The sequence below is a fragment of the Diachasmimorpha longicaudata genome, chromosome 14 (assembly GCF_034640455.1).
Source record: "Diachasmimorpha longicaudata isolate KC_UGA_2023 chromosome 14, iyDiaLong2, whole genome shotgun sequence".
Lineage (NCBI taxonomy): Eukaryota > Metazoa > Arthropoda > Insecta > Hymenoptera > Braconidae > Diachasmimorpha > Diachasmimorpha longicaudata.
In genome coordinates, this window is record NC_087238.1 from 4,406,654 (window position 1) to 4,432,049 (window position 25,396).

Here is a 25,396-nt window from a genome sequence, read left to right on the forward strand (position 1 = left end):
ACGTATATGCCAACTGCGAGCGAATTCCAAGAGACCACTAGAGGAAACATTCAGAGAGATTCAAATAGAGAAACTCATACTTGCCCCGAATACTTAATGAGTATTGGCTCTTACATTTATTTAATACATGTCCGATAATCCTTTTATCGCGTAATGACGTCATGCACTAATTATTGAAGCCAGATAACCCACTCAGGAGTAAAAAATATTTTATTTTCCTCGAACTAAAAATACAAAATGAGGCTCATTACAGAGAGATTCGATGATTCCATAATTATAATTTCCATAATTATAACTAGGATAAAAATTAATTGAATAAAATACAATAATAATGAAATTATGATTACATTCGGTAGTTGATATCAGAGATGTTAGTATACTTTTATCATTGTTAACTAGCCTACGATAACGAATTCTTAATGATTTATGCATTGTGACACATTGATTTATCGTGCATCAGTGGAAATTATCCAACTACGATCGCGACTCGGTGCAAGGACCAGTGGTACTGTCGGCACAGGCACAGGTTCTACCTCCTCGTCCATCGGGCAAACACAGCTGATCCTTGTGGCATCGTCCATTCTCGTATTGACAGACATTCGATACTGGAATTAATCGATAACAGAAAGGCAATGCATACAATAGAGACGATAAAGCGAAACTGATTGATAGACAAATTAAAAATTTCCTTACGTCGTGGACATTGTTCAGGTACTGAAGTGATTCCGTACAGTTTTCCACTGCCACCGGGAGGTATTGGCAGGGACTTTAGTCTTTCATTTGTGTGCTTTGACATCGCTTCGATTTTATGCCTGCGAGGAAAATGCTCACGTTTTATTACAACATTTATATAAAAGTGAAGATAAAAAAATTGTGATGGTCTTTCGTTTGCGTGAGAAATTCAATAAAATTTTATCTTTAATTGGGGTTTCGAGTTGAGGACGAGAATTGTTCTTACGTTTTCCAGTCTGTCCAGTAGTAATTATCAGCAGAAATAGCCAGACCGAAGGGGTAAGCCAGATCCTTCTCGATAATGTGGACTCGTTTATTGTCGATGGGAGTGCAACCTTTTTATTAAAAAAATAACGAGAACTGAGTGATTAATTTCCATAAATAGTCGTTATGCAACTAATTAGTCAGTATTTTTTGTTCTTATCCTGGTTGACATGTAAAGGAACAAAACTGATTGACAATTTTGGTACGAAATTAAAGAAATGAATGTTGAAAACTTACTGATTGTGAAAGTTCCTGCGTCAGCCCAGCACAACTCGTCAGTTGTCCAGTCAATCGCCAAAGAATTCGGAAGTTTGACGTCATCTCCTTGAAGGAATACCTCTCTTTGTGTCCCATCCTCGTTGGACCATTCGATTTTCGGTGTCATGCGATTCCAGTCGGACCAGAAGATCTTTCCACGGTACGGGTGGACTGCGATGCCTCGAGGGTTCACAAGACCGTCCGATATGAGGACCTTTCTCTTCTTCGTTTCTAAACTCGCCACTTCGATGGTTCCTCTTCCAGAATCCGTCCAGAAGAGGTTTCGTGATACCCAGTCAATGGAAATGCCCTCAGGGCTGCTCACGTCAGTCATGAAAGTTTGGATCGATGAACCGTTGTACGTGAGGGAGATTATTTTGGCTCCTGGCAATCATTTGTAATCGTGAATTATTTTCTCTTCTTCATCGGCTCAAAATAGTAATTTTAACTTGAAAAACATTAGACAGAGACATAAACTAAATGAGGAGACAAAATTTGGAAAAATATTTCGACTGACATTTTGTAGAACTTCTGTTCAGTTATTGGGAAATTCAGAATTTTATGATTTTTTTTTGTTTTCGTGAACGGTATCAGGCAACAGTCTCTGGCTTTTTGGTTGTTTTTTTGGTTGTTATTGAAATGTTGATTTATTTGATCTCACCAGTTATATCACTGGAGTAAGCCGTTCCATTCGGACAATCGATGTCGATGGCGATGGCCATCTGCGAGTAAGCCAAGTTGATCGGTGATCCTGGGTAAACTGCAGTCGGGAAATACGGAATTCTCAGGGTCGCCATACCCTGATTGACCAGCAGAAAATTGGCGGAGTGTTTAGGCTTAGGTTTGCACTCGACTCCATCACCGTAAAACTCATCCTTGCAGACACAAGCGAAGTGAGTTGGTGTTACTGGTAAACATGTGGCATCTCGAGAACAATATTCAGGATTTTGACGACAGGACACTTGGGGTTTGCATATAAATCCATCCCCGTAGAATCCCTTGAATGAAAAATATATTCAAATTATTATTCCGGAGTAATTATTCATAATTTTCCTGGGTATTTTGTATCACCTCCGAGACTTTCGTTATCATAATGCACCTCATCATTGTGGGCCTCCGGTCAGTTTTTAATGAATATCTTATTATCTAATGAAGATAGCAAAATTTTTGTCATTACATTTCTTGTAGCGCGAATCCAGTTCTACAACAAACATAATTACAAAAATTTCGCTATCTCCCTCAGATTCCGCGATAATGGCCCACAAAAAAAGACTGAGAGGTACGTCAACTTATCTTTTAATTTTATTTTCTTTCGTCCGAACAATCGTAAAATTACAGAAAAATATGAAATTAAAATTTGGAATGTCAGGGAATTTCCATGAAATTGTCATGACTCACCGGCAAACACATGCAGGCGTAGTTAGCAGACGTTTGATTGTACCCGCAGACAGCATTACTTCCGCAATTATTAACGACATTACAACCAATGTGATCTTCAACACACTGATTTATTCCATCACCGTGGAATCCAGGGTTACAGACGCACTTGTAACCTTCACCACTTATTGTTATACACTGGGCATTGACGTGACATTGTGATGGATTGGTGGAGCAATCAGCAACTGTACATTGGCCATTCACCATATCAAATCCCACATCGCATGTGCATTCGTAACGGGATTTTGATGGACTGTAGGAACATATCTCGTGATGTCCGCACTCTGAGTGATCACTGCAGGCATCTATTCAATCGCATAAATCCTGATTAATGACGTTAATCGCTTGGGGGAGGAGGGATGGGGATGAAGACATGGATACTTGAAGACAGAGCCCCTCCAGAGAGTCTCTGAGGTCATCCTCTGGACTTCAGTGAGAAAGGGATGAAACGAAATAAGTTCACTTGGTTCTCAGCCGAGTTTTCGAGCGATATCTCCGAATCTAAGAGAGATAGCAAAATTATTGTCATAACACTTCTTGTAGTACTCAATTCGATCTACAAAAAAAGTTATGACAAAAATTTTGCTATCTCCAGTAGATCTCGAGATATTCGTCAAAAACTTCCGGAACCCAATGATGATAATTGTTGGAAAATTCGGGGGATCAGATCTCAGTGTATTCAGACTCATTAATAATTGATAAATTAATCATTAATTGCTGGGGAAAAATGCACCGATTGGGCTGCAAGTAGTTCCATCCCCCTCGAATCCAGGATTGCAGACGCACTTGGGAATGGTCTCGTCGGGTCTGCATGATGCGTTTGGATCGCAAATTTCAACTTCCATACAGGATACATCTATTTACAAAATTAGTAATGATGTTTGTAGAGTGAAACGTACCTTCGTTGAGTGGCTTCATGACTTTAATTGTTCATTTGGAACTAGCTATTCATTTGGATGCGAACATACCTGCCTTGATGCATTCAATCCCATCACCTTCGTAACCTTCGTTGCACTGACACTCGTAATCCTCGGTACTGGTGATGAATACGCATTGAGCGTATGGGTGACATGTGTTAACCACGTTGCAAGATACTGTACAACGAGGCAATGCATCGTATGAAAAATTATTTTTGTGAGAAACTAAAGAATTTTCTACATTACAGAGCATCGGTAGAGCTTGCCTGGGTTTTTAATTAATAAAAAAATTAATGAGAGAATAGCACGCGGTGTGAAGAAGTGAACAAACTGAATTAAAAAAAACTGATTTGAATTTTTTGTTTTAAATTGTTTTTTTTTACAATTTTTTAATGTCAGAATTTATGTTTTTGAGAATCCTGAACGCAAATGTCAACTTTGTGCTTTCGGATTAAATTAATTTGAGTGTTGGAATCAAATTAATAACTGACTACTACGAAACGAGAAAAAAAAACGCAATAAAAATGTTTTCTCATTAAAATATGTAAATCTTATTCTATATTTTGTTGCACAATTTTATGTGAATATATTTAAGCCTCAAGCTATGCAAAGGGAAAGGAATCGTGCACTGTTAGATTTTTTTTAGTCCAAGCAATAATTATATTGGAATTCCTGTGAATGAGTCATTGAAAATAGTGAAAAAAAATTCTGGGAGATTTAAAAAGGAATTCTAGTGGCTGAAGACCTTCAGGCGATCGCCAAATTACGATATAAATAAATGAATAAATAATTTCTAGTAACTAGGTATCAACTTCTGATCATCTTGGATATTAGTAAAGCTCAAGTAAAGCTCAAATGTCATGCGTACATTGCATTCCAGTAGGACCCATTGTGTCGTGCTTGTATCCAGGCTGTGGTTCACAAGTATGATCCTCGGCATCATAGTCATAGCCCCGTGGACAAATACAATTATCCTTATAACATTCCGGTTGTGGTCGTGCTGATACTAGAATGGACCCCGTCATCTTCACATTTCTCCTTGATTTTTAATCTTCATTCCAAAGCAGAAGAGCGTAATATTCTTCGTGCAAAACAAAATAAATGGGCCTGTACTTACGATCTCGATGGGGGCCGCTCGTAGTGGACCCTAAATTTTGACTCTGCGATTTAGTACACATGTTGTCACGCAGTTCCCACGATGGTGGACACCAGCAGACTCCATTAACACAAATTGATTCTGGGGTTTGTTCAGGGTAACAGTTGTATCCATCACCTTCACAAATGACAAGTTCTTCACGTTTAGTTGAATTTTAAATTGTAGACGAGGGATTCAGTAAAAATTATCCACTTTACCGACAAATCCGGGGAGACATAGACACACGTGGGACTGCTTTTGGTGGTCGTAGGTACACTCACCCTGGGGTGAACAATTGTTCGCCAAATTGCAGGGATCTGGGGGTAGAAAAGAATTTAGCGATGATTTGACTTATTTGTACGTCGAGTTCTCTTAGAAATATCTCCGAAACGACGAGAGATAGCGAAGTTTTCGTCATATCATTTATTGTAGTACTCATTTCGCTCTACAAAAACTGTTATGATAAAAATTTTGCTATCTCCCCTCCGTGTTGAGATATTCATCAAAAACCAAGCCAGCGTTGAAAGAGCTGGTTCTACCACTTCGCTACTGAATTGAACAAATTAAATTGTTACTCTCAAAATAGTTATGACTATTTTTACTAAACATTCGGATCGAATGGGTCTGCTAAGGGATAACTACGTTGTTGATCGTGGGTTTTTTACCTTCAGGTGGGAAGCAACCCTGATCTCCCTTCACAAATCCAGCGACGCATGAGCAGATCGGCTGTTCATTCACTATCCGACATTCCTCGTATTCTCCACAGCGGGTATCGTCGCAGCTGCCGAGCCCTTAAATGATAACGAATAATCAATCAATTGGTACGTTACCTGGTGCTGATGAACCTCATGAACCCTCACTTTCGCAGATTCTTCCGTCTCCTGAAAATCCTGGTCTGCACTGGCAGGTGTGACCTCCCTCGTTGTTCATACATTGAGCATCCGGGGAGCACAAGTGATAACCAGCTGTGCACTCGTTGATATCAACGCAGTTCGCTGTCCCGTCCTCTTCGTAAAGTTGTTGGTAACTGGAAAATCGTAGGACGTGAACAAGGGTTGTCCACTTTATCAACATGATGAACAGTGGAATTGGGGCTAATTCCAATGCCGGTAATTAAGTGAAGGATTTATAGACGGGAAAACACATTTATGGCATTGAATTGTTGAGATGAAAAAAAAATTCTTATAATAATTTAAAGAAATAAAAAATACTATAAGAGAATTCACGGTTCGTTCGAGAAAATTTATCAAATTTCCATTTTTCCATTGGTCGGTTCATTTTACCTCCCGTGTCCATCTTACCCTCCCTTCCTTCCTTAAATGAATAGATAAAACCGTTCTGCACTGATAAATAAATGTATTGACAGGAGAATTATTTTAAAAATTCTCGATCCCAAAGTGAAAATAATTTTTCATAAATTTTCCTCTTCGAAATTTTTTTCCGTACAATTCTGATCTATCGATAGATCATGTATCGATCGACTGTGGTACGCAACACCACAACTACTCAAGATCTGACAATTTCTCGAGTCTCGTGAAGTCACGACGTGAATTGAACTCCTCAAGAAAATGCTTTTGTCCGAAAAAAGTGTTTTCCGAGTCACTTCATATTTCTGTTATCGCCAAATGACAGAGATTGATTACCCGGTATTACAGACACATCTGAAATCATCTCCATCAACGACACACGAGCTGTGCTCCCCACAAGTCTCCCTCCCCTGGATGCAAGGATCCTCCTCCTCCAGCGGTGTCATTTTGGAGTTCATAGCAAATCTGATGATTCCTTCTCGCGCCTCGTAAGTAGTCAGTCCCCGCGAGAACTTCAACTTTGTCGTATTGTCTCCACTGGATTTAACATGAGTGCAGTCCTGATAAGTTATGGTCTGATCGACTGAGAACGGGTATTCAGTCGGATTCCCACTGAGTTTGTACTTCCGGCTGCTGTGGGATCGAAGTGCTCCTCTCCTGTTCGAAGTGTAAACTTCCTCGTAATCACCGTAGTCAACTCGAGAGTCTGGTGGAAGGGTTGGTAATGTTCCCTGAATATCAGCTTCCATCTTCAATTGGCCAAAAACGTCAAGACCCAGGTAAATACTTCTTATTGTTATTCTGCTTCCTGTTGAATCGAACACCAACTCAGCTGTGTGATTGAACAGTCCACCTGGAAATCAATATATTGGAAATTGAATCAAAAGTGTTTTTTTTAATTTTTTCTCATTTTTTAAACATTTTTTCTCATTTTTTAAATTTATTTATGAGCCAAAATGTTTGACAAAAAATATTGTTACTCAAGGGCCGCTCCCACCTCTGACGTTTTTTCAACTTTTGAGAGAGAATTTCCGTAAAAAAAAAACTTGTGAACGTGTCTAATGGCTCAACATCCTTAAGTTCCTCAGGAAAGGGAGGAGCAGTTGAAAAAGTCAGTTCCTTTCAGAAACTAATCATTGTTACCTGTTAGCTGGTAGCCATTTTTTATCTCTCCCATTGGTTTAGCAAATAGCCACCCAATTACTCCACCCAGGGTCCCTAATAATTGAAAGTCCTGGCCCACACTCTCTGGGATACGTGATAGAGCTGTATAGGTACGTCCATCCTTCGTCTGCACGTAACACTGGAGATCGCGGGAGGGCAATTCTTCACCATTTATTCGACCCGAGACTTTACCAATTACTCGGAGTGGTAAATCTGAAATTTTTTTAGAACTTGAGACTCTCGTCTGCGGGAATAATTCCTTTTTCCACTTTTATGAATTTTTTTCGGGCGTTTATTTCATGTTATCGTTGAAAAATATTTGGAAAATTTCTCAGTTTTGGTCGAGAAAATTTTATATTCGAGAAATGGTTCCTTCGAGGAATTTTTGCAGAGTAAATTTTCAAGGATAGATCATCTTCGAGAATTTTTTCAAGGGGTAAAGACTCCGGGACTCGTAATTTTGCCGTTAAAAGTGATGAGAAAATACGATAGCCAAATCTTCAAAATGAATTTTCATAAATGAATACAAATGCGAATAAGATCGTGAAATATCGGGTTTTATTTCAACTGAATAATTTCTTAAGGAGTTCGAAATTACCATTGGGCTGACAGGACTTTCCGTTGCCAAAAAATCCTGGCTTACAACTGCAGCAGAAACCGTACTCGTAATCCATGCATGTCGCTTTACTGTGGCATGTTGTTGCCCCAGTCATGCAGGTCTGGTCCGTTTGAATGTTGGAATCTGGAAACATTTTGTTAACCACTTGACGCGCAAGTTGCACGTAGCCAGGCGTTAGTGTGTCATTTTGCCAATTGTTGGTGTTAGAAAAATTTCGACCTCTCGTGACGACAATTTGTTAAATGGAAAATTTATAAAATCACTGATTTTACATTTCAATTTGAAAAACCATGTTTTACGTACTGTCGATATTGTTGGGAGTTTTGATGTTCTGTCCCTCGGGAATTGGCCCTATCTGGTAAACCCATTGGCCGGGTCTGTTGACGTTGGACCACCTGAATAGAGAAAATACGTATTCAAATGATTTTTTGATTCCGTAACAATTAATTAAATTTCTTCAATTAAGAGAAAAAAAAGTTTTTTCCCAACAAAATCATTTATTTTTCGAATACTACATTTCTTCCCTCAAGTAATTACTAAAAAATCCTAATTAGTTATAAATTACGTTAATTATTTTGTTCTAGAACTCCCTGAATACCAACAAACATTAGCAAATTCATCCAAATTTTTCTAAAAATGAAAAATCATTAACAGATTTAATTTAAAGCTCCCCCCAACATAGTCATCCTCAAGACCAATGAGATTGTCATAATTAAAACGTAATTAAGCTTCTCTAATAAATACTTCTCCTCAGCAAACGAATATTTGACAAAAGCAATTTTTTTTTCAACCCATTCAATCATTCGTTTTCCTGAAATTTCATGGAAGACTAGAGATACTGATGCAGAAGCTCTGTTGTACATACTTGTCGATATTTTGAATTTGATCGGTTCCCGATCCTTTCAACGTGTACATTCTCCCCTCACTCATGAATCCAGCCTGTGCTTTGGCATCTGGCAATCCATTCGGATGAGATTCACCCTGAATCCACTGAATACTACCACTGGGATATAGAAGTTCAATGTACGAATGCGTGCCATTGGATGATATCGCCACTTGATAGGTATTGACCTATTGATCAGTAACGGAAGAATCGTTTATTTCCACTCATTGATTTTTAGTTATGTTTGATGTGTGATAGGAATTACTTTATCGCTCTTCTCGTTGTAATACCCCACGTCGAGCCACGTCGCCAGGAACACATTGGTTGGATCGAAATTATCAGTATTCTTGAAGGCACTGCGGACCATACCCCCAGCACGTGAAAGAACCTCTGGGTCATCTGTTTCACTGTAGTATATTGCTCCAGAACCCCGGGTGTCCACGTGGGTGTACAGGGGAGCGATCACCGGATCGTCCAGTGGAAAAGCTATGTTGAAGAATCTCTGCATTGATCGAATGAACGATAGGACACCATTTCCGTTTACCTATTTCAGGAAAAGAGGGAGAAGACGAGAGAAATATTTGACGCTTGAACTGGATTTTTTAGTGGTTGGAGACTTGGGGATGTGCTGAAGAAAAAATTTTGGAATTTTTGGAATGAATACTGAGGTGTGTGGAAAATTCTATGGAACTTCCGGTTTTTTAGACAACAAATTTGGTTTTCACGAGTGCGTAAAGGGTTCGTTATTTTTCCTAATTTTTTTTCGAGGTTTTTTATGTGTTTGTAAATCTTTTGATAATTCAAATCTATTTTAAAATAAAAAGATTAAAGAAATAGAATTGGATTAAAGGGGAATTCTGCATTTTTATTGATGTCTTTCATCAGATTTTGAATTTCTAAAGACGAAATGCCCTGAAATGTGAATGAGACTGTAGAACACAAAAAAAATCAAAAATCCAATTATAAAAAATGTAAATTTAACTGGACATACGAAGTCTTGATAAAAAAAATGATCTCCCCAGTGGCATAATTCCGAAATGTGATTAAAAATTTTCAGAATTTCCATAACATCTCAAGACTTTTCCCACAATTTTCCCTAATTCCCTACTTCCTCTCCAGAAATTCCTCGTAATTCATCAAAAGGTAAATAAATACGATAATCCCCCAATTACAAAATTTAAAAAACTGCAGCACGTGCCTCAACGTCTGAAGCTCACATGACGTAATACCACATTTCAATTGGTGACTTCATGACAAAGTGAGTATTCACGTGAATTGAGATCATTCACCCACTAAGAAAACTGTGCTAGCAGACCAAGACTCATTCTAATGTTCTGTGGGCTGAAAATATGACCCTTTGACAAATGTTTCAACACCGACATCCGAGAGTCGTTTAAAAATCATCGAATCTTGCGCTCGCATTCTCAACTATAAACGAGAGCATAAATTTCCATCGGGTGTTTACTCGAATAGATAAAAATCAGGTCGCGGTTTACTCCGAGGGACTTCCAAAAAAATTCTGAAAGGCCAATGTCACTTTCAATACATTTTAGAATTTATTTTCGATCGACCCGAATTGTTTTTCATGCGCTCCGGGTTAATTATGTACTCGGCTGTAATTTTAATTTCCATTCGGGGAACGAAATACTTAAGGTGGGCCCCAATGACCCAATCTGATAACGTCTCCTGATAAATTATTTTTAGAGAGACATTTTTTCCAGTTTTATTCTCAACTATAATATTCTCTCCATTACTGATCAGAAATTCATCCGTAAAAATCTATTTCCGTACTGTTATTATTCAGTTTCTGGTTGAATGGAAACTGGTAAATTGGAAAACACTGATACCATGGGGCAAAATCGCCAGGGGATATACTTTGATGCGCTAGACTCGTTGAATGTGTTGAATGACATCCAAACGTTTTAGACCGTTGGCTATCGTTTTCTGGGGCTATCAGACTGGGGTCGAGGGTCACAGAGCGTCGATGACACAAAATATACGGTGATCGTAACGTTTACATGGGAGAATGAGAAAGTAAATTCTTTGGAGGAGATACAAGAAATTCAGTGGGTGAATTTTTATCTTTGGAATCGAGGCTTCATTCATGAGAAATTATCGATTTCATTCAAGTGTTTGATACATTCTACATAAGTGATTGGAGATGGATAATATTTTTTTGGAAAATTTTTTTATTATTTTTAATATTATTATTGAATTAACTTCGATTCAAATTACCGGCGAAGTGGGAAACCGAGATTTGACTTATTTCTGAGTCCAGTTTTTCAACAATATCATCAAATTAAAGGGAGATAGCGAAATTGTTGTTATTACATTTGTTGTAGTCCATGATTCGGTCTACAAAAAATGTCATGATAAAAATTTTCCTGCCTTTCATAGATTCGAAGATATTCATGGAATACTGGTCGACAGTGAAAAATGACTTATCTCTGTTCATCACTTTGTTGTTGAATTATTCTATAAAAATTAATAAAAATCGGGAGTTTTCCTCCCGAAATCTAAATTAATGTAGTTTCCCTTTGACATGCCCTTGAAATATAATTTTTTTTCTAATGAATCGAGGGTAGCCAATGCAATACCTCGAATTGGGACACCAAAAATTTTTCAACGATCAAAGTCCTTCTATTGTCCCTCGTCAACGTGAAATTCTCAGACTCACATAACCGAGTATATCCCGGTTTTATGGTGATAAAAGTGTTAACGCAATCGTGTAATCTAGTACAATCATTTTGATGAATAAAACTGGCGACTCGACAGGACCGAATAAAGATGATTGGAGTGTAGGCTGTCTTCATCTATATGAATGTTTTTCCTCTGAGACCCCGAAAAAAACCTCCGATTCTCAGTTGCCAGGGCTCCTCCAATTTCCCCCATTCGTTACAAAATATTCATCGATGCAATCGACTCGAAAATCTCCGATAAAATAACCAAAGTACCCTTGAAATAATACATCCACGATATACTATCTCTCGTGACTGATTATAATTTTGCCGAGTTAAACTCCACCTCCAGGATGTTTTTATGTTTGTATATTAGTGGACGTGAGAGTCTGGGGAATTTCAAGATCTCGAGATTCGATAAAATTCATTGAAAATGCTGAGAGGTAATGAGTAATGCACATGCAGACGTCATTAATGATGAGAGAAACAGTGAAGGGAAGTAAAATTGCTAAAATTAACTGTCACTTCATTCATTCAATTGGAGAAATTACATCCACACGACTGTCAATACAAAACATTTTCCGGAAATGATGATATCATTAATGGACTCTTCTTCCGATCGATCGACGATGGGTATCAATGCATCGATGAAATCATTGATTCATGATTTATTAATATACCAGTGACTTCCGGGTATTCTGACATCACAAACGACAATTATTTCTTTCAAATTTACGTAATATTTGATTGAAAGTATTTTTCACTGATTTTTTTCTGTTAAAATTAAAACAATTTAACGAAAGAAAGAGATAAATGCTCTCTTTTAATGTTTTTAATATTCTTAATATTCATATTACGTGCAATGATCATAAATAAACTCATCAGTTGAGAGAACGCTTTGATAATTCAGGAAAACAATATTGTTTTACAGAAAAAATTATTCCGCATCAGCAAAAATTAAATGAACTGTTAACTCTTCATGAGACAATTGCGTCCCTTTGGATACAATAAAAAACGCTAAAAAACAATGATAATTTCCTTGAAGTACTAATTAATGCAGTCGTGAGATGAATTAATGATGACGTATCACAAACTGTAGTTTATATTGGAAAGGGTGACTGGGCATATGAAGTCGTTATTAATCATTAATCCGTGATTTATTAATCCGAGTCTAATCAAATAACTTCATAAACGCCAATGCATGTTCTCCACAATGTGTTTTATAATTTTTTACAATTATTATTCATTAATAAGCATTTCATTAACGTTAAAAAAATCCCAAACTCGAACCAAATTCTCATCAATAAAAAAAATCGAAAAGTGATAAGAATTTTTTTGAGATTAATTACTGATTAATGATTTTGTTACGCCAGTTAATAATGATGTTTTTAAAACATGGGTTGAATTGAAGGGGATGACTGAGTGTCTGTGGAATTGTTATCATTCCCATGACACCACGTGCGCACACAAATTAACGTTAATGAGTGAATTAATCCCGTGGGAAGATGAATGGAAGTCAACAAACCCCAGAAAATATAGTTTTATACTCACGAAAATACTGTTGTAAACTTTATCATAGAAATTGATGGATGTTTTCAATTGTATTTCGCTGGATCCTAGTTGGCCGTTGTGATCTGTCTGAAGGGTTTGAGCGCCTCCACTTGTGTAGGGGTAGAGGCCATCCTTGCTCAGACCAAGGGCCGATGGAATAACAATGAATGCTAGTAATAATAATGCTTTAGTCGCCATCCTCGTGGCAAATGCAGGGGAATCACACTATCTTATTGAAGCTTTTCGACTTATCTCGAACTCTTCCAGAGAACCACACTCTTCAGACTGCGATAAATTCGTCAGAGTTGAGCGGGGACTGAGCAATTGATGTCAGTGGTGGGCACAAGCCCCCACCCCTTCACGAGTAAATTTAATCGGTTTGGGTTTCGGACAGTTGGAGGATATCATGTGACATCATGTGATTTTTGGATTGGGCCTAATCAATTGGGAAAAGCATTTCGATTATTTGATTCACGTGATGAGTTGAGATTATTTTTCATCGAATTTTCTCCGGAGAATTTCGAAAGAATTTTGTTTGGATTGGGATTTTATGGGTGGAAATGTCAAATTTTGGGGGAGAGCTGGACTGGGTAGTCGGGTTTTTCAGTGGAATTTGGAAATTCACAATTGTCGAATTTTTTTAGAAAATTAATATCACTCTCCTGATGTTTTCTATTAGAACCAGAAAATTACTTGAGAAATTTTCCTATTGTCTCTCGAAATTGTTATCACATCCCGATTTTCCCGAAATACCGCTCTTGAAAATTCAAATCATTTATGGAACAATCAGTGAATGCCCTCAATTTTCTATCAACTGTTTTACAAAAATTTCAGGAAATTAAGAAAGTTGGGTCTAATTTACTGCAAAAATTATATTTTTGCTCTTAAGCTTTTGTCCTCTCATCCAAATTTTTCGAATGTCCTTAGACCCAACTCCCAAAAGCGCGCGATAATGATTCTCCAAACCGACAAGTCATCATGAAGATTAAATGAATTACGTCATAGTTTTTTCTCTCAGTGTGGAGGATGAACATGTAATCTCATCATTACTTCATCTCACTACTTAAACCACTGTATGGGCGTTTTCACATTCTTATCGAGGTGATTTTCATGCGTGATAGGGTGCCCGGAAATATTTCGAAACACGAAATCGACCCAAACGACTGGAGGTGGCAATTGGTTGTTCTGATTCCCACAATTGCGCACTTATCTTCAACGATTTCGTCGAGATTTCATTTGCATGAGGTACGGATAGAGGGAAGTATTCAATCATTGCTCTCAATTATCCTGGGATGCACATTGTAAATTTATCTTTATTACAAGAAAATTACATCACTAATTTGTACATATAAAATATAAATATCATACAATTGGTTTTATACAAAGATGGTCTTACTGGATTATTTAAAAATGTTTTTTTTTTCGTTTTCATTGCAGACGGAGTATCTGGTATATCACGGTAATAATTCCGTCCCATTTATTTATTTATTTTTTTTGGCAGTGCTTCAACACATTTGACATCGACAGTATTAATAGTGATTCAGATTCTTCAATTTTTGGTCAAGTCTTAATGTTCAAGCGATTAACAATTATAACGGATTTTTTTAAATGAGTTCTTGTGCATTTCATAGACTAGTGGATTTGTTTAATTAATTGGAACAAGGAGATCGATTTAGTATTTTTCTAATGGAGGAAAACGAATGATTAGAATTGATTTACTCGGCAACAGGTAAATAATTGATAAAATTTGAATCATCAAATAATTGCGGGTAGAAATAAGGGTGGGGAGTCATTCTATCTACATTTTTTAATCTCGAGTATAATTTGGGATCGGGGAGAACCAACTATCCAGTTAATACGGACAAATCTCGATTCGAAGCTGTAAAATTGTTCTCTACACACCTCAGTTTCTCTCAACATTGCTAACAAATACTTGTTTCTTTGCGATTTAAAATTACAATTAATTTATTCTCTCTCCCATACAATTCATCTCTCTTTCTAGTGAAGTACAGAGCGCTACCTCGTGCGGTAATTGCGATTTAACGATTAAAGCTACGGTAATATGTTGAATGAATCGTGCGTGAAGTACATTTGTCTCTATTTTCACTGGGTACAGCTCTCGCTTATTATCTGATGATTGATATTTGGCAGTTTGTGGTATTTTTTTTAGCGTAATCGAACACTTATTCTCTCTCCTCATTCGTCTCTCTGTCGACACCACTGTTGAAATATTTTTCCTGAAATTCTGGGTACACTTATTGGGATTTTTTATCACTAAGAGATTTAATGGAATTTGAAAGAATTTTCTCATGGAAAATTCGAATCTTTAATTGCAAATTCAATTACTTCATGAGAGTGAATAGATTTGTGGATAATTCAGGAAAGGAAATGTTAGAGTATATTGAATTCTTCATGAAATTCATTTGAATTAGAATATATAGGATTCTAAAAATAAATCAGTTCAAACGATTTATTTGGGCTCAATTATTTACTGGCAATTTATGGAACGAAAATGAGGAAAATATATTTTTATATTTTACAAAATTGCAAATTCAGTTTTGCAGTTAAAAAACTGGAAATTCATTGAATTTTCAAGGAAATCAGAACTTGTCTAATATTTTTCTAACCCTAATCGAGTTCACTGTTACTCTCTTGAATTTATTAATCAGTTGTTTATGTAATTTCAATATTTTTCCAACAGTGAAGAGTCTCGCACAAGAAATATATCAGTCTTTCCTGGTTTTCTATGGTAAATTCGATATTTTTATAGTCCATTAGATTAAAATGCTGTTCGAATTGACTCAGATGATGACATTAAAAAATTGTCTTAGTTTATTCATTGACTATTCAAGTGGCTGTTTTTCGTTTTTTGTCATCAGTCGGAATTATTACACCACCTCATAATTTCCATTTAATTAATTCTGGAATAATACTTTGGCAATAGCCGACAGTCTTTTAATTGGATGATTAATGAGGCGATGGGTTTAGTACGTCGGCAATGATAAGTATTGATTAATTGATGCAAATTGAACATTTCGAGTGGATGATTTCACCGATTTAATGGAGGCCTAAGGGTAATTATAGTCATCATGATATTCGCTTTTCCGATTTCCGATGGGTTGGGTGAGAATCGAAACATGTCACTAGGAGAACGTGACTCTTGCAGGCTTCTACCCTTTTTTGGAGGATCGACGTTTCTGCCTCCAGGGCCTCCAGGAAGGACGGATCGCGCCAGTCCATGCTGTTTTCAACGTGCACTAGAAAGATAATAATTATTCATTACCCCCTCGATAATTACATTAATATTCGATGTTCATTCATCGATTTTCATTTGATCATCGACATCTTGGCTACGAGTAAATATCTTTCGAGATAATTCAACAGTTAAGACGACATAAAAAACTTTTTAATGGTTTCAATTAATCTCCTAATGAATCAGTATCTCATAAAGATAAGTTTATCTTGAAAGCCAGTTCATTAGGAGAAACTTCATAAGACCTCTTTTGTAAGTCGCAAGAATATCGATTAAAAAATTGTGCAAATCACAGCAATTAATTTAATATCGAAAATCACAGAAATATTGTTATGATTCTAATAACAATTTCAACTCACAGTCATAGGTCCATCTGTCGTCCGGTATCAACAATCGCTTTTTGGCATTTCTGAGTTCAATCTTAAGTAGGCGCTGGCGCAGTCGTAGGTTGTTTATCCTGGACATCGTGCCACGTGGCTCCGAGCGTAGACGACCTCGTCGATCCAGTATTTCCACGTCCTCGTCTGTGTAAACGAGTATCACGGGCCCCTCCAGCTGTTCCTGCTGCACGTACTCTCCCAGCTGTCCCACCGCTGAAACACCCGCACAACGTCGAAGTTAGAACACCCAGTGCGCCACCTGAGAAAAATGATTATTCTTACGGAGGAGAGAAGTTACAGAAAAAAAATTGTCAAGACCGCAAATGAAAACTTTTCGATGAAATTAACAAGGGGCCACTTAACGTGTCAATTAATCTCTCAAATTTTTGTTTTTGTCTACTAATTAATTTATTACTCCGGTCAATTGATCGAGAAGAATTTCCAGTCATTGTTTCCTCTTTTTCTTTATTTTTCTGTAAATTAGTGAATGTGTTCTCTAGAATGGTTTTGGAATTGATCTCGGCAGCTTTACCTTGATGCTCCTGAAGAGCACTGGTCTGCCTAGACGAATCACTGGCGATACTGCATGTCTCACTGTCTCTGACCACACTATCGTAACCCGAGCTCTCAGCTCTGTGTCTGGAGAGTGTAGCCGGCGAAAGTTTAGCTGCCTTTGGGGTGGAATCTGCCCCTGAATCGTAACTCTCTCGGCTCAGACCGTACGACGAGCCGAGACTCAGAAGTTTCCGCTGCATTCTACCCGAGGACGGTAGAGAGGACGGAATTGATAGTTGCAGAGGGACATTCACTGGAAGAAATCAAGGGCTATTAGCCTCTAATTGAGCTTGCAAAGAGGAAAAGATTGCCACCTCGTTATTGAAATGATACGGAATTTCAAAGATGAAGAAGTTGGTGGTGAATTATATGGCAACACAATTTTTTTTCTCATCAAAGAATTTTTTCCTCGAATCGAAAGAAGTCAATAACGTCATTGACTGACTGATCTAAACAAATCAATGATGTTTTTTTAAAAAAATCGTTATTTGACTGAACTGTTCACATTTTCCCCAAAAATTTCCAACAAACCTGGAACTTTCGTCTCCTCTTCAATATCCGATTTTCCTGTGACAGTTCTCTCCGATCTTTCAGCAGTGGTGAACAATTTTTTCGCTTCAATGTACTCCTCCTCGGGATCCGATCCTGATGCTCCATTACCGGGTATCCTCTCGATCTCCTCTTTTAAATTCGGATTAGACGCACCATCGGGATGTCTGAGACTAGATATATTGCACTCGCCCAGTTTTCCACACAATCTCCTGGGACTCGCCAGATGAGCGACACTGCTGGGATACCAGTACGATGCTGTTGCTGGACGAGACATGCTCTGACGACAGTTATCACAGATCTTCTCCTGCTCGGCTTTGCCCACTATGTACGCGGGCTCGCTGTAGATGCTCCCGTGGTTGCTCGCGTTGTCATTGAAGAGGACGTCGGATAGAGAGAGAGACTGACAACGCGATGGGGGGCGGAAGACGTTTGCTAGATGGGGGAGAAGATTTCATGAAGAGAACAAATTTTCATTGAAAACCTGTGATTATTGTAATGTTCAAAGGGAATGAGCGATTTCAGGGAAATGGCACGAAAGGGTCAGACCTTATTTCCCAAAATTAAATGTTAACTTCCTTAGTATCAATTTTAAAAAATATCAAACCGTTCGAATAAATCTTTAATTAAACTTTGATGTATTCAGGTAAAATAAATGATTTAAAGGGAAATGAGGGGAGGGGGTTTAACGATTTTAAATGTCGAATTTTTCTGATGCGGTAATTTACGTAATTTTGTAGACGAGAGAGACATCGTTTCATTCCCTCATTAAATAAAAAAGTTAATTTAATAAATCACTTACAAGTGACATCCTTAACGCTAACAGCCGATGAATTCTCCCTCTGATAAGTCACAGAATTTGAAACATTAGCCAGTGCCAATTTACTCTGATACAGCTCATGCAGCCTCGCCAACTGATCGAATTTATGCCTCGTCTCCTGTTCAAGGAAATCCTCATGATCGAAATACGGTCTGGGTAGTACTCCCATACCAGCATTAACGCCTTGTTGAAATTGTGGTTTGTATCTCTCACTGTCTGACATGACTGACATGGAATCCGTAAACGTTGAGACAATAGTTAGATTCTCCTGACTGAGTATCCTCAGTGGATGTTCCTCCTGATCGCTCTCGGGCAATGGATTTTCCCCCATGCACAATGCAATATCCTCCTCGGTGACTTGTAGACAAGAGTCCTGCATGGGCACGGGTTCGAGATCTTCCACCTCAACAATCTCAAGGATTTCATCCTCGGATGATAATGAATGCCTCGACGGAAGGATGTCTTTGTGGGATAAATTGAGGCTTTCCATGGAAACTTCTCTGCTAACTCCGTTACTAAGTGGCTCGATGAGGGGTAGAGGAGGTGGTACAACTATTTCTTCGTCGTCATCCTCATCCTCTTGAGCGCTATCCAGCCGACACTGGCCGATGCTCTCCTCCATACCTGGACTCGCTGTTAGATCCAGACCGGAATCATCATTCGACTTGATGTTGAGAAGATTTAATTTGGCACCGTGCTTTTCAGAACAGTCTTCCACATCAGTCGCCCTTAAGCTATCGCTTCCCACAGTCGACAACGAGGTGTCATCCTCACCATCCTCAAAGCTCCGGAAGCTTCCCATGTCCCTGAAAATCCCGGGCTTCGTGTCCTTGGAGGCTGTCGATGTTGATGCAGCGTGCTTTGCCCTCTGAATTTGGGACGATTGATTCTCCACCCATTTCCGGATCATGATCTTCTTGTGATTGTCCATAAAACCATACCCCCCATGTTGCGTCGACGATGAATTCAATCCAGGTAATGCAGAGCTCAGCTGCATCGGTCCATCAATCCAAGTCTCCCTCTTATGATGAGGATCTTTGAGCAGATGACGGGCCTCAGCAACTTTGGACTTTGATATTCTTGGGCCATCGATCCATTGTTCGTCAGATCCACCTGTCGTACCAGCTGGCAGTTTGCTATTCGTCGGAGAATCATTTCCCCCTTTGGATGATGAAGTGGGTACTTTGGTGGATGATATTTTTCTCACAGGACTTGCTTTGGGGGTCGCTGAGTGAGCTGGTGACGTTTGCTTGGATGCCGTCTGGGTTAAGCTCTTGACAGCCTTCGGGGCTTTATGCGCTGGACTACGTTCCTCCGGGATTTTCGTCGGTCGTTCGGCGGCCGATCCCCGGAGTGCACGTCCCATTGCACAACGATTGTCACCGGAATTTAAACTTGGTAAATAGACAGGTGGATGCTCACCGTCTGTAGCATCATCAGCACCGGGTCCTACGTATATAACAGTATCAGCTGATAAATCACTCGATGATGGATCACACTCACTGGTTTGTCTCGCTGCCTCTTCCCCAGAACTTCCACCGCTACCATTACCCTGTGCACCACCACTAACAAATTTAATCTTTCGTCTACGCATTCTGTGAATTCGTGATGCTAATTGTACTGTTGTCAGGGTCTCCGTGTAGTGTTGGGCATTTGGTGAGACATGTGCTATCATCGCAGCATGACAGGTTAATGACCCGAGACACTCCTTCAGGAGTTGCGTCAATTTGTGCTCTTTGTAGGGGAGATGCTTCTGCCCATTGAAGATCGCTAGTAAAATATTACCAAGTCCCGAGAGTGGTATACCCCCTGCGGCTTTACCTCTGTCCGAGTTACCCAGGTCCATTAAGTGAAGTCTACTTCTACCACCGGCAACTGAAAATATTTCCCCGGAAAAATGGAAAATTCTTTTGATTTATCATGTACTCCATGAGACTCGAAGGAGAAAATATTTCCCAGGATATTTTCACGAAAATCACGGGGAAATTAATACTCTGGACAATTGCTTACCTCCACCCTTGCCAGCTACACTGTATTGATAGACGTGAAGGGTGTACAGCATGTGAGCATCACTGTCTTCACGTTGACGACCAGCAACCGCTGCATCCAAGTAAAATGCTGCCCTCTCCGCCGTAGGAGCTCGAATTTCGCTGTGTTGTTGGAGGGAAAGAGACCCAAAAAATGGATCATCGCGGAGGTAGACAGCCGGCGACTGCTCAGAATCTGAAATCATTGAAGTGCTTGATCGTTATATGAAGAGGTATTTTACAGGGGAAAATCCTTGAAAGCTTTTGCCAGGGGTTTTCTCATCTTTCCAAAGCTCACTTATGGGGATTTATTCACAACCTGTATGGCCCAAGAAAAACACCGGCTACATTACTTTTCAGTCTGAGGGGAGAGGGGTGGGAAAGGGTGAGAGGTTTCTGTACCATATGTGCCCTCGGCTATGCATGAGACGCGTTTATTTCACGTGCGAACGTGAAGATATGGCCTTATAAAATACGCTTAAACGTTATTTAAGGGGAATAGAAGCTTTGGCTATTTGAAATTTTATGTATGACTTGTATGAGCTGTTGTATGATTGATCCAGACAGTTGCTAAGTTTATGAAGCCACGTTGGACATAGTCATTACAGGGAACACATTTTTTTTATCGCTATTTCGATTGAAATCAGGGGGGAGTGGACGAATTTTCCTACCCCAATTTCGATCATTCGAAACGCGTAGAGAAACGATTTATCTGCTCGCCTCGAGCCCGGACATTTTTACGTGGGGTGACTTCACTCAGGGAAAATGTCGTAACACATTGTGGAGGGCAAATCAAATGAATGATCGGTGAATTTCTGTCAGTGGAGATTTCTCTGTTCTTGAATATGAACTGAAATGGATTTATTTTTTTATTTATGAATTGAACGATCGACGAGATTTGGATGTTTTCATTCCATTTTCCGAGAGTCTGGACAGTTTTCTTTTTTACTTCGGGAAATCTCGTAATTTTCAGGGGTTGAAAAAATTGCAGATGAAGAACACAAGTTTTCCGGTATTTAGTTTAATCTCAAGTTTCATTTTGTCTTCATTCAACTGACTCATCTCTGCACATCATCCACTTTTCTACTTTTCCCCAGCAGTTGTAATGTTTTTCCTGGAGCCACTTAAACTTACCAGCCCGGAAATACTGCTCATACTCAGGGGTAACTTTTATGAAAGGGAAAAACGACAACGTACATATACCTGGTAATTAAGGAAAAACATCCGGCGAGTGCTCCCTATTTCAGCTCCTTTGTTTCTGATATTACGTAGAAAGAATTCTGAGGGTAACTTTAAAAGACTCATCGGTGAATTTAAACTGACTTCGGAGACAAATAATTATCGAAATCGATAGGATTTGTGGTTCGCCCTGAAAAGGAAGCGATTTCGCGGGATAACAGTTAATTACTTAATAAGCTGGAAAATTAATTGAGACGTGGTTTAATTAGTTTTATCCCCTCAAACGTACTTTCCTTCCCTTCCTAGATAGGAAAAGTCACTGGAGTCAAAGTTAAACTGCTCGGGGGCTGAATGTAACGAGTTTTTATGCCATCACTTTTTTTTCTTCTCGTTTCAATCTCTTTCACGGAAAATTATAATTTTCACTCTCAGATGTGAACCAGTACTTTGTCAACTTTGTGATTTAATATTGTGATTGCACGAACAATTTATTAGTAGAGTCTTTTGATAGGAGCCATCCTCCATTAGGATAATTTATCAAAAGAAGAAAAATATCAACGGGAATTTACGTTACGAGAAAATCCATTCATGTTTCTACGATTTTTGAACAGAAACAAAATTTTATCATCGATTTACTTCAATTCTACAGCAGTTTTCCATTGATGCGATGCATTTAGCAGAGTTTATAATGCCTCCAATGCACTAAAACGGTAATAATGACGTTTTGTGTAAAACTCGCCATAAAATCTCGTCATAAAATTTTTTTTTCAGGAATTACCATTGGCATAGGCGGCGAGGAGATCCTTTAATTGCTGCTGACCGGTCGTTAATTCGACACAACTGACACGAACACTAAATCTGGCACCTGTTCGTTGACGTTGTTCAGCAATTCCTCTAAATAACCACGTTATGGCGCAAGGGATTGCCCCCAGGGTGTGGCCAGCTTCTGGAGTTCCCAGCATTGTGTGAGATTTACCTGAAACAACAATTAACTAATAATTTATCAACTAACTGAGAACATCCGTCGGAAATGACAATTATTCGCTCACAAGATAAGCAGAAAATCAGAGGAAATTGAGAATTTCATTTAATTCCATTATTGAGAATTTAAAATTATTTAGTGCGGAAAATAAATGCTCAATTAATTTTTAATTATTCCTCAATAATTCCTTGAGCAAGTGGTCTGTCGTGCCATTTTTTTTAATGCAAAATGCGGAATTTCTTAACGAAATGGTAAACGGAGATCAGTTCACCGGTCTCAGTGGAGTTTTTGGGGAATTTCTCTGAATACAACCGAGATAGCGAAATTTTTGTCATGACCTTTATTATGGAACTTAACTCGCTCTACAAAAAAGGTTTTAATAAAAATTTCGCTAGCTCCTTTAGATTCTGAGATATTAATTAAAAACTGGTCAGTAGTCTGCAGTGATTCGTCTCGCTTTGCACTTCGCTACTGAATAATTTTTTTTTCAGTTGCAATTTTATTCTCCACGAGACTTTAAATTTTTTTTTAATTAGCACTCGTCATACTAATGTTAGCACAGCATGTACCTGACAGAATGATCTTTCCACAGTGTGCAAATGCAACTGAAATCACCAGATATGTTTCCCCAAATGTATAAAAACATAACATGCACCACAACACGTTTAGACACGTGTAATCCTATACGTAAAAGGACACGTGGCAGTTAATGGCAGTGGAATTTATTACCCCCTGTCGTTTAAATGTTCGCGATTTCACTGATGATATTTTAACGACCTGGCTTCTGTGCTTCCATGCACCACCGGTTCAATACAGCCTCACGTGAACGTTAAATTCAGTACGAAGACGGATAAATAATTCTTTATCGGTGATAATCTTGTGAAGGAATGGGTAATAACGTTGAATAGAAATGTTGAACTTCATTTTTCACATCGCAGAGAATAACGAAGAGTAAAACTTAGACTGAATTTGCACAGTTTATTTCAACATTATCATTTTATTTCCGTTTTAACGCTACTTTTCTCGTCTGTGTGTTTCGTTTTCCTCGTTACTATATTTTTCAACCCCTCGATGAAATTCCACATTGACATTTACAACGAGAAATCGTGCACCTAAATCCAATAGGACTTTTCATTTGAATTTTTTATCTATTCCAATGGACATATTGAATGGATTCGATTGTTGGATCGTAAAAACACTTTTTTGTTGGGAGAAAAATATAGATTTGAAATAGATAAATATTGTAATCGAAGTCCAATTTAAGTTTTAATGAACCCAGTGACTGGATTGCAATAAACAATGTTATTATGCAGTGGTCTGAGTTGATGAAAAACATTCTTAATTATTCAATCCTTCGAAAAATCGGTAGCGAAGTGGTACATCGAGATGAGTCACTTTTGACTGTGGACCAGTTTTTGATGAATATCTCGGAATGGGGGGGAGATACCAGAATTTTTATTATAACATTTTTTGTGGAGAAAAGTCAGTTCTGCAACAAATGTTATAACAAAATTTTCGGTATCTCTCTTAGATTCGGAGGTTTTGCTCAAAAACTGGACTCAGATTGTGTCTCGTTTTACCACTTCGTTACTGAAATTTAAAAAAAAGCTCATCTTTTCATTTTCCGCGGAAAAATATCAATTGTTGCGGAAAATCTGGTGCAGAATATTTCTCTCCAGCTCGTAAAGAACGGGATAATCACGTTGAACACAGGAGATGAACTTCATTTTTCTCATGTCACGGAATAACGCAGAGAGCAACTGAGACTGAGTTTTCTTCCTTTATCTGAACAGTTTCGTTTTATTTCCATTTTAACGCTACTTTTCTCGTCTGTTTGTTTCATTTCCCTTGTTACCTTAGTCCGTATCTACTCATAGTGATTCTTTTCCTTGGCAACATCCACGCCGCCTTATGATGATGAATTTGCATGCAAACTCGATATCACTACTTAAAATGTAAAACAACTTTGCTCTGCTTTGACTGTATCATGCGCCTTATGACGCAAGTCCTGAGACAGTGCCGATGCAGACCTTTGAATAAGAAATTCTCATTTTGATTTATTTAGATGTACATTTTTTACTTTCAATTCTACATAATTGATGAGGCCGTGTTTACCTAGACCAGCGTGCCCGAAGCAGAAGAGACAGCCATCCGTTCCATTTATGACTGCGTGAATCACATCTGTCAGAGCACTCGAGCAGATTTCAGTCTGCAAATTAAAGAAAAAATATTACATGAAATAAATTTCTCAATAAAATTTTGTTCTCTAAATTTTTTTTCTCATTTAAAAAATATCAGTTTCTTCATCATAACTAACAAAAAATTCCGAATTCGCTAAACAACGATTTGAAAAATTGTCCACCTGTTTGATTTCGATTTTTGATGATTTTCCCCAGTTAATTCCCCAATTAAATCCAATATCAGGATTTTTAATTAATATCAGGTGAATAAGAAGTGGTGAAATGATAATGACAAGAAAACTATTCGAGAGGACATCGTTAAGGCTATTAACAAAGACCTATATTATGTTCAACACAGAGGAAATTTTCCATTTATGGAAATCAAAGTGAATCGGTGAAAATTCAAATTTGTTGTGTTCCGAGTTGAATCGAAGTTTCGTTATTTCATGCCACCGTTCGATAAAACCGTACAGCATATTTCACGAGATCAAAATGTATCGAGACATCCTGGGAGAAATCTAAGGGA

The 25,396-nt window shown here is 38.3% G+C and overlaps 2 protein-coding genes across 7 annotated transcripts in view; both read right to left on the bottom strand.

Moving 5' to 3' along the window:
• Window positions 1–192: 192 nt before the first annotated feature.
• On the bottom strand, window positions 193–13,245 carry LOC135169109 (nidogen). Of its 4 annotated transcripts, none has more exons than XM_064133836.1 (20): window positions 12,946–13,245; window positions 8,982–9,260; window positions 8,699–8,904; window positions 8,137–8,228; window positions 7,813–7,977; window positions 7,194–7,427; window positions 6,387–6,903; window positions 5,604–5,770; window positions 5,409–5,534; window positions 4,962–5,060; window positions 4,726–4,881; window positions 4,477–4,614; window positions 3,660–3,785; window positions 3,425–3,547; window positions 2,653–2,996; window positions 1,916–2,252; window positions 1,234–1,638; window positions 959–1,067; window positions 694–812; window positions 193–605 (listed from the first exon to the last, which is right to left on the bottom strand). In XM_064133836.1, the coding sequence occupies exons 1-20, from the start codon at window positions 13,141–13,143 to the stop codon at window positions 475–477; spliced, it is 4,071 nt and encodes a 1,356-aa protein (XP_063989906.1). In that variant the 5' UTR covers window positions 13,144–13,245; the 3' UTR covers window positions 193–474. The 4 variants fall into 4 exon arrangements, with proteins under 4 accessions (XP_063989906.1, XP_063989907.1, XP_063989908.1 ...); XM_064133837.1 differs by having other exon boundaries at window positions 7,813–7,956; window positions 12,946–13,244; XM_064133838.1 differs by lacking the exon at window positions 4,477–4,614 and having other exon boundaries at window positions 12,946–13,244.
• A 988-nt stretch (window positions 13,246–14,233) lies between these two features.
• Window positions 14,234–25,396, bottom strand: part of LOC135169388 (kinesin-like protein CG14535) — a 190,245-nt gene continuing 179,082 nt past the window's right edge. For 2 of the 3 annotated variants that reach the window (XM_064134346.1, XM_064134345.1), the window contains exons 8-15: window positions 24,806–24,899; window positions 22,487–22,684; window positions 20,513–20,725; window positions 18,485–20,377; window positions 17,665–18,117; window positions 17,111–17,386; window positions 16,558–16,791; window positions 14,234–16,202 (exon numbers count right to left, since the gene is read on the bottom strand). In XM_064134346.1, the coding sequence (XP_063990416.1) occupies window positions 16,033–16,202; window positions 16,558–16,791; window positions 17,111–17,386; window positions 17,665–18,117; window positions 18,485–20,377; window positions 20,513–20,725; window positions 22,487–22,684; window positions 24,806–24,899 (3,531 nt within the window). In that variant the 3' untranslated portion in view covers window positions 14,234–16,032. Of the gene's footprint in view, window positions 16,203–16,557; window positions 16,838–17,110; window positions 17,387–17,664; window positions 18,118–18,484; window positions 20,378–20,512; window positions 20,726–22,486; window positions 22,685–24,805; window positions 24,900–25,396 lie in introns of all 3 variants that reach the window. The other variant, XR_010300201.1, reaches the window with a different exon arrangement.

Coding starts and splice junctions, on each gene's coding strand:
- LOC135169109 (XM_064133836.1), bottom strand. CDS start 13,143: ATGGCGACTAAAGCATTATTATTACTAGCATTCATTGTTATTCCATCG. Junction 1,068..1,233: donor CGCAGGAACTTTCACAATCA/GTAAGTTTTCAA, acceptor TTTAATAAAAAG/GTTGCACTCCCATCGACAAT. Junction 813..958: donor TACTGGACAGACTGGAAAAC/GTAAGAACAATT, acceptor TTTTCCTCGCAG/GCATAAAATCGAAGCGATGT.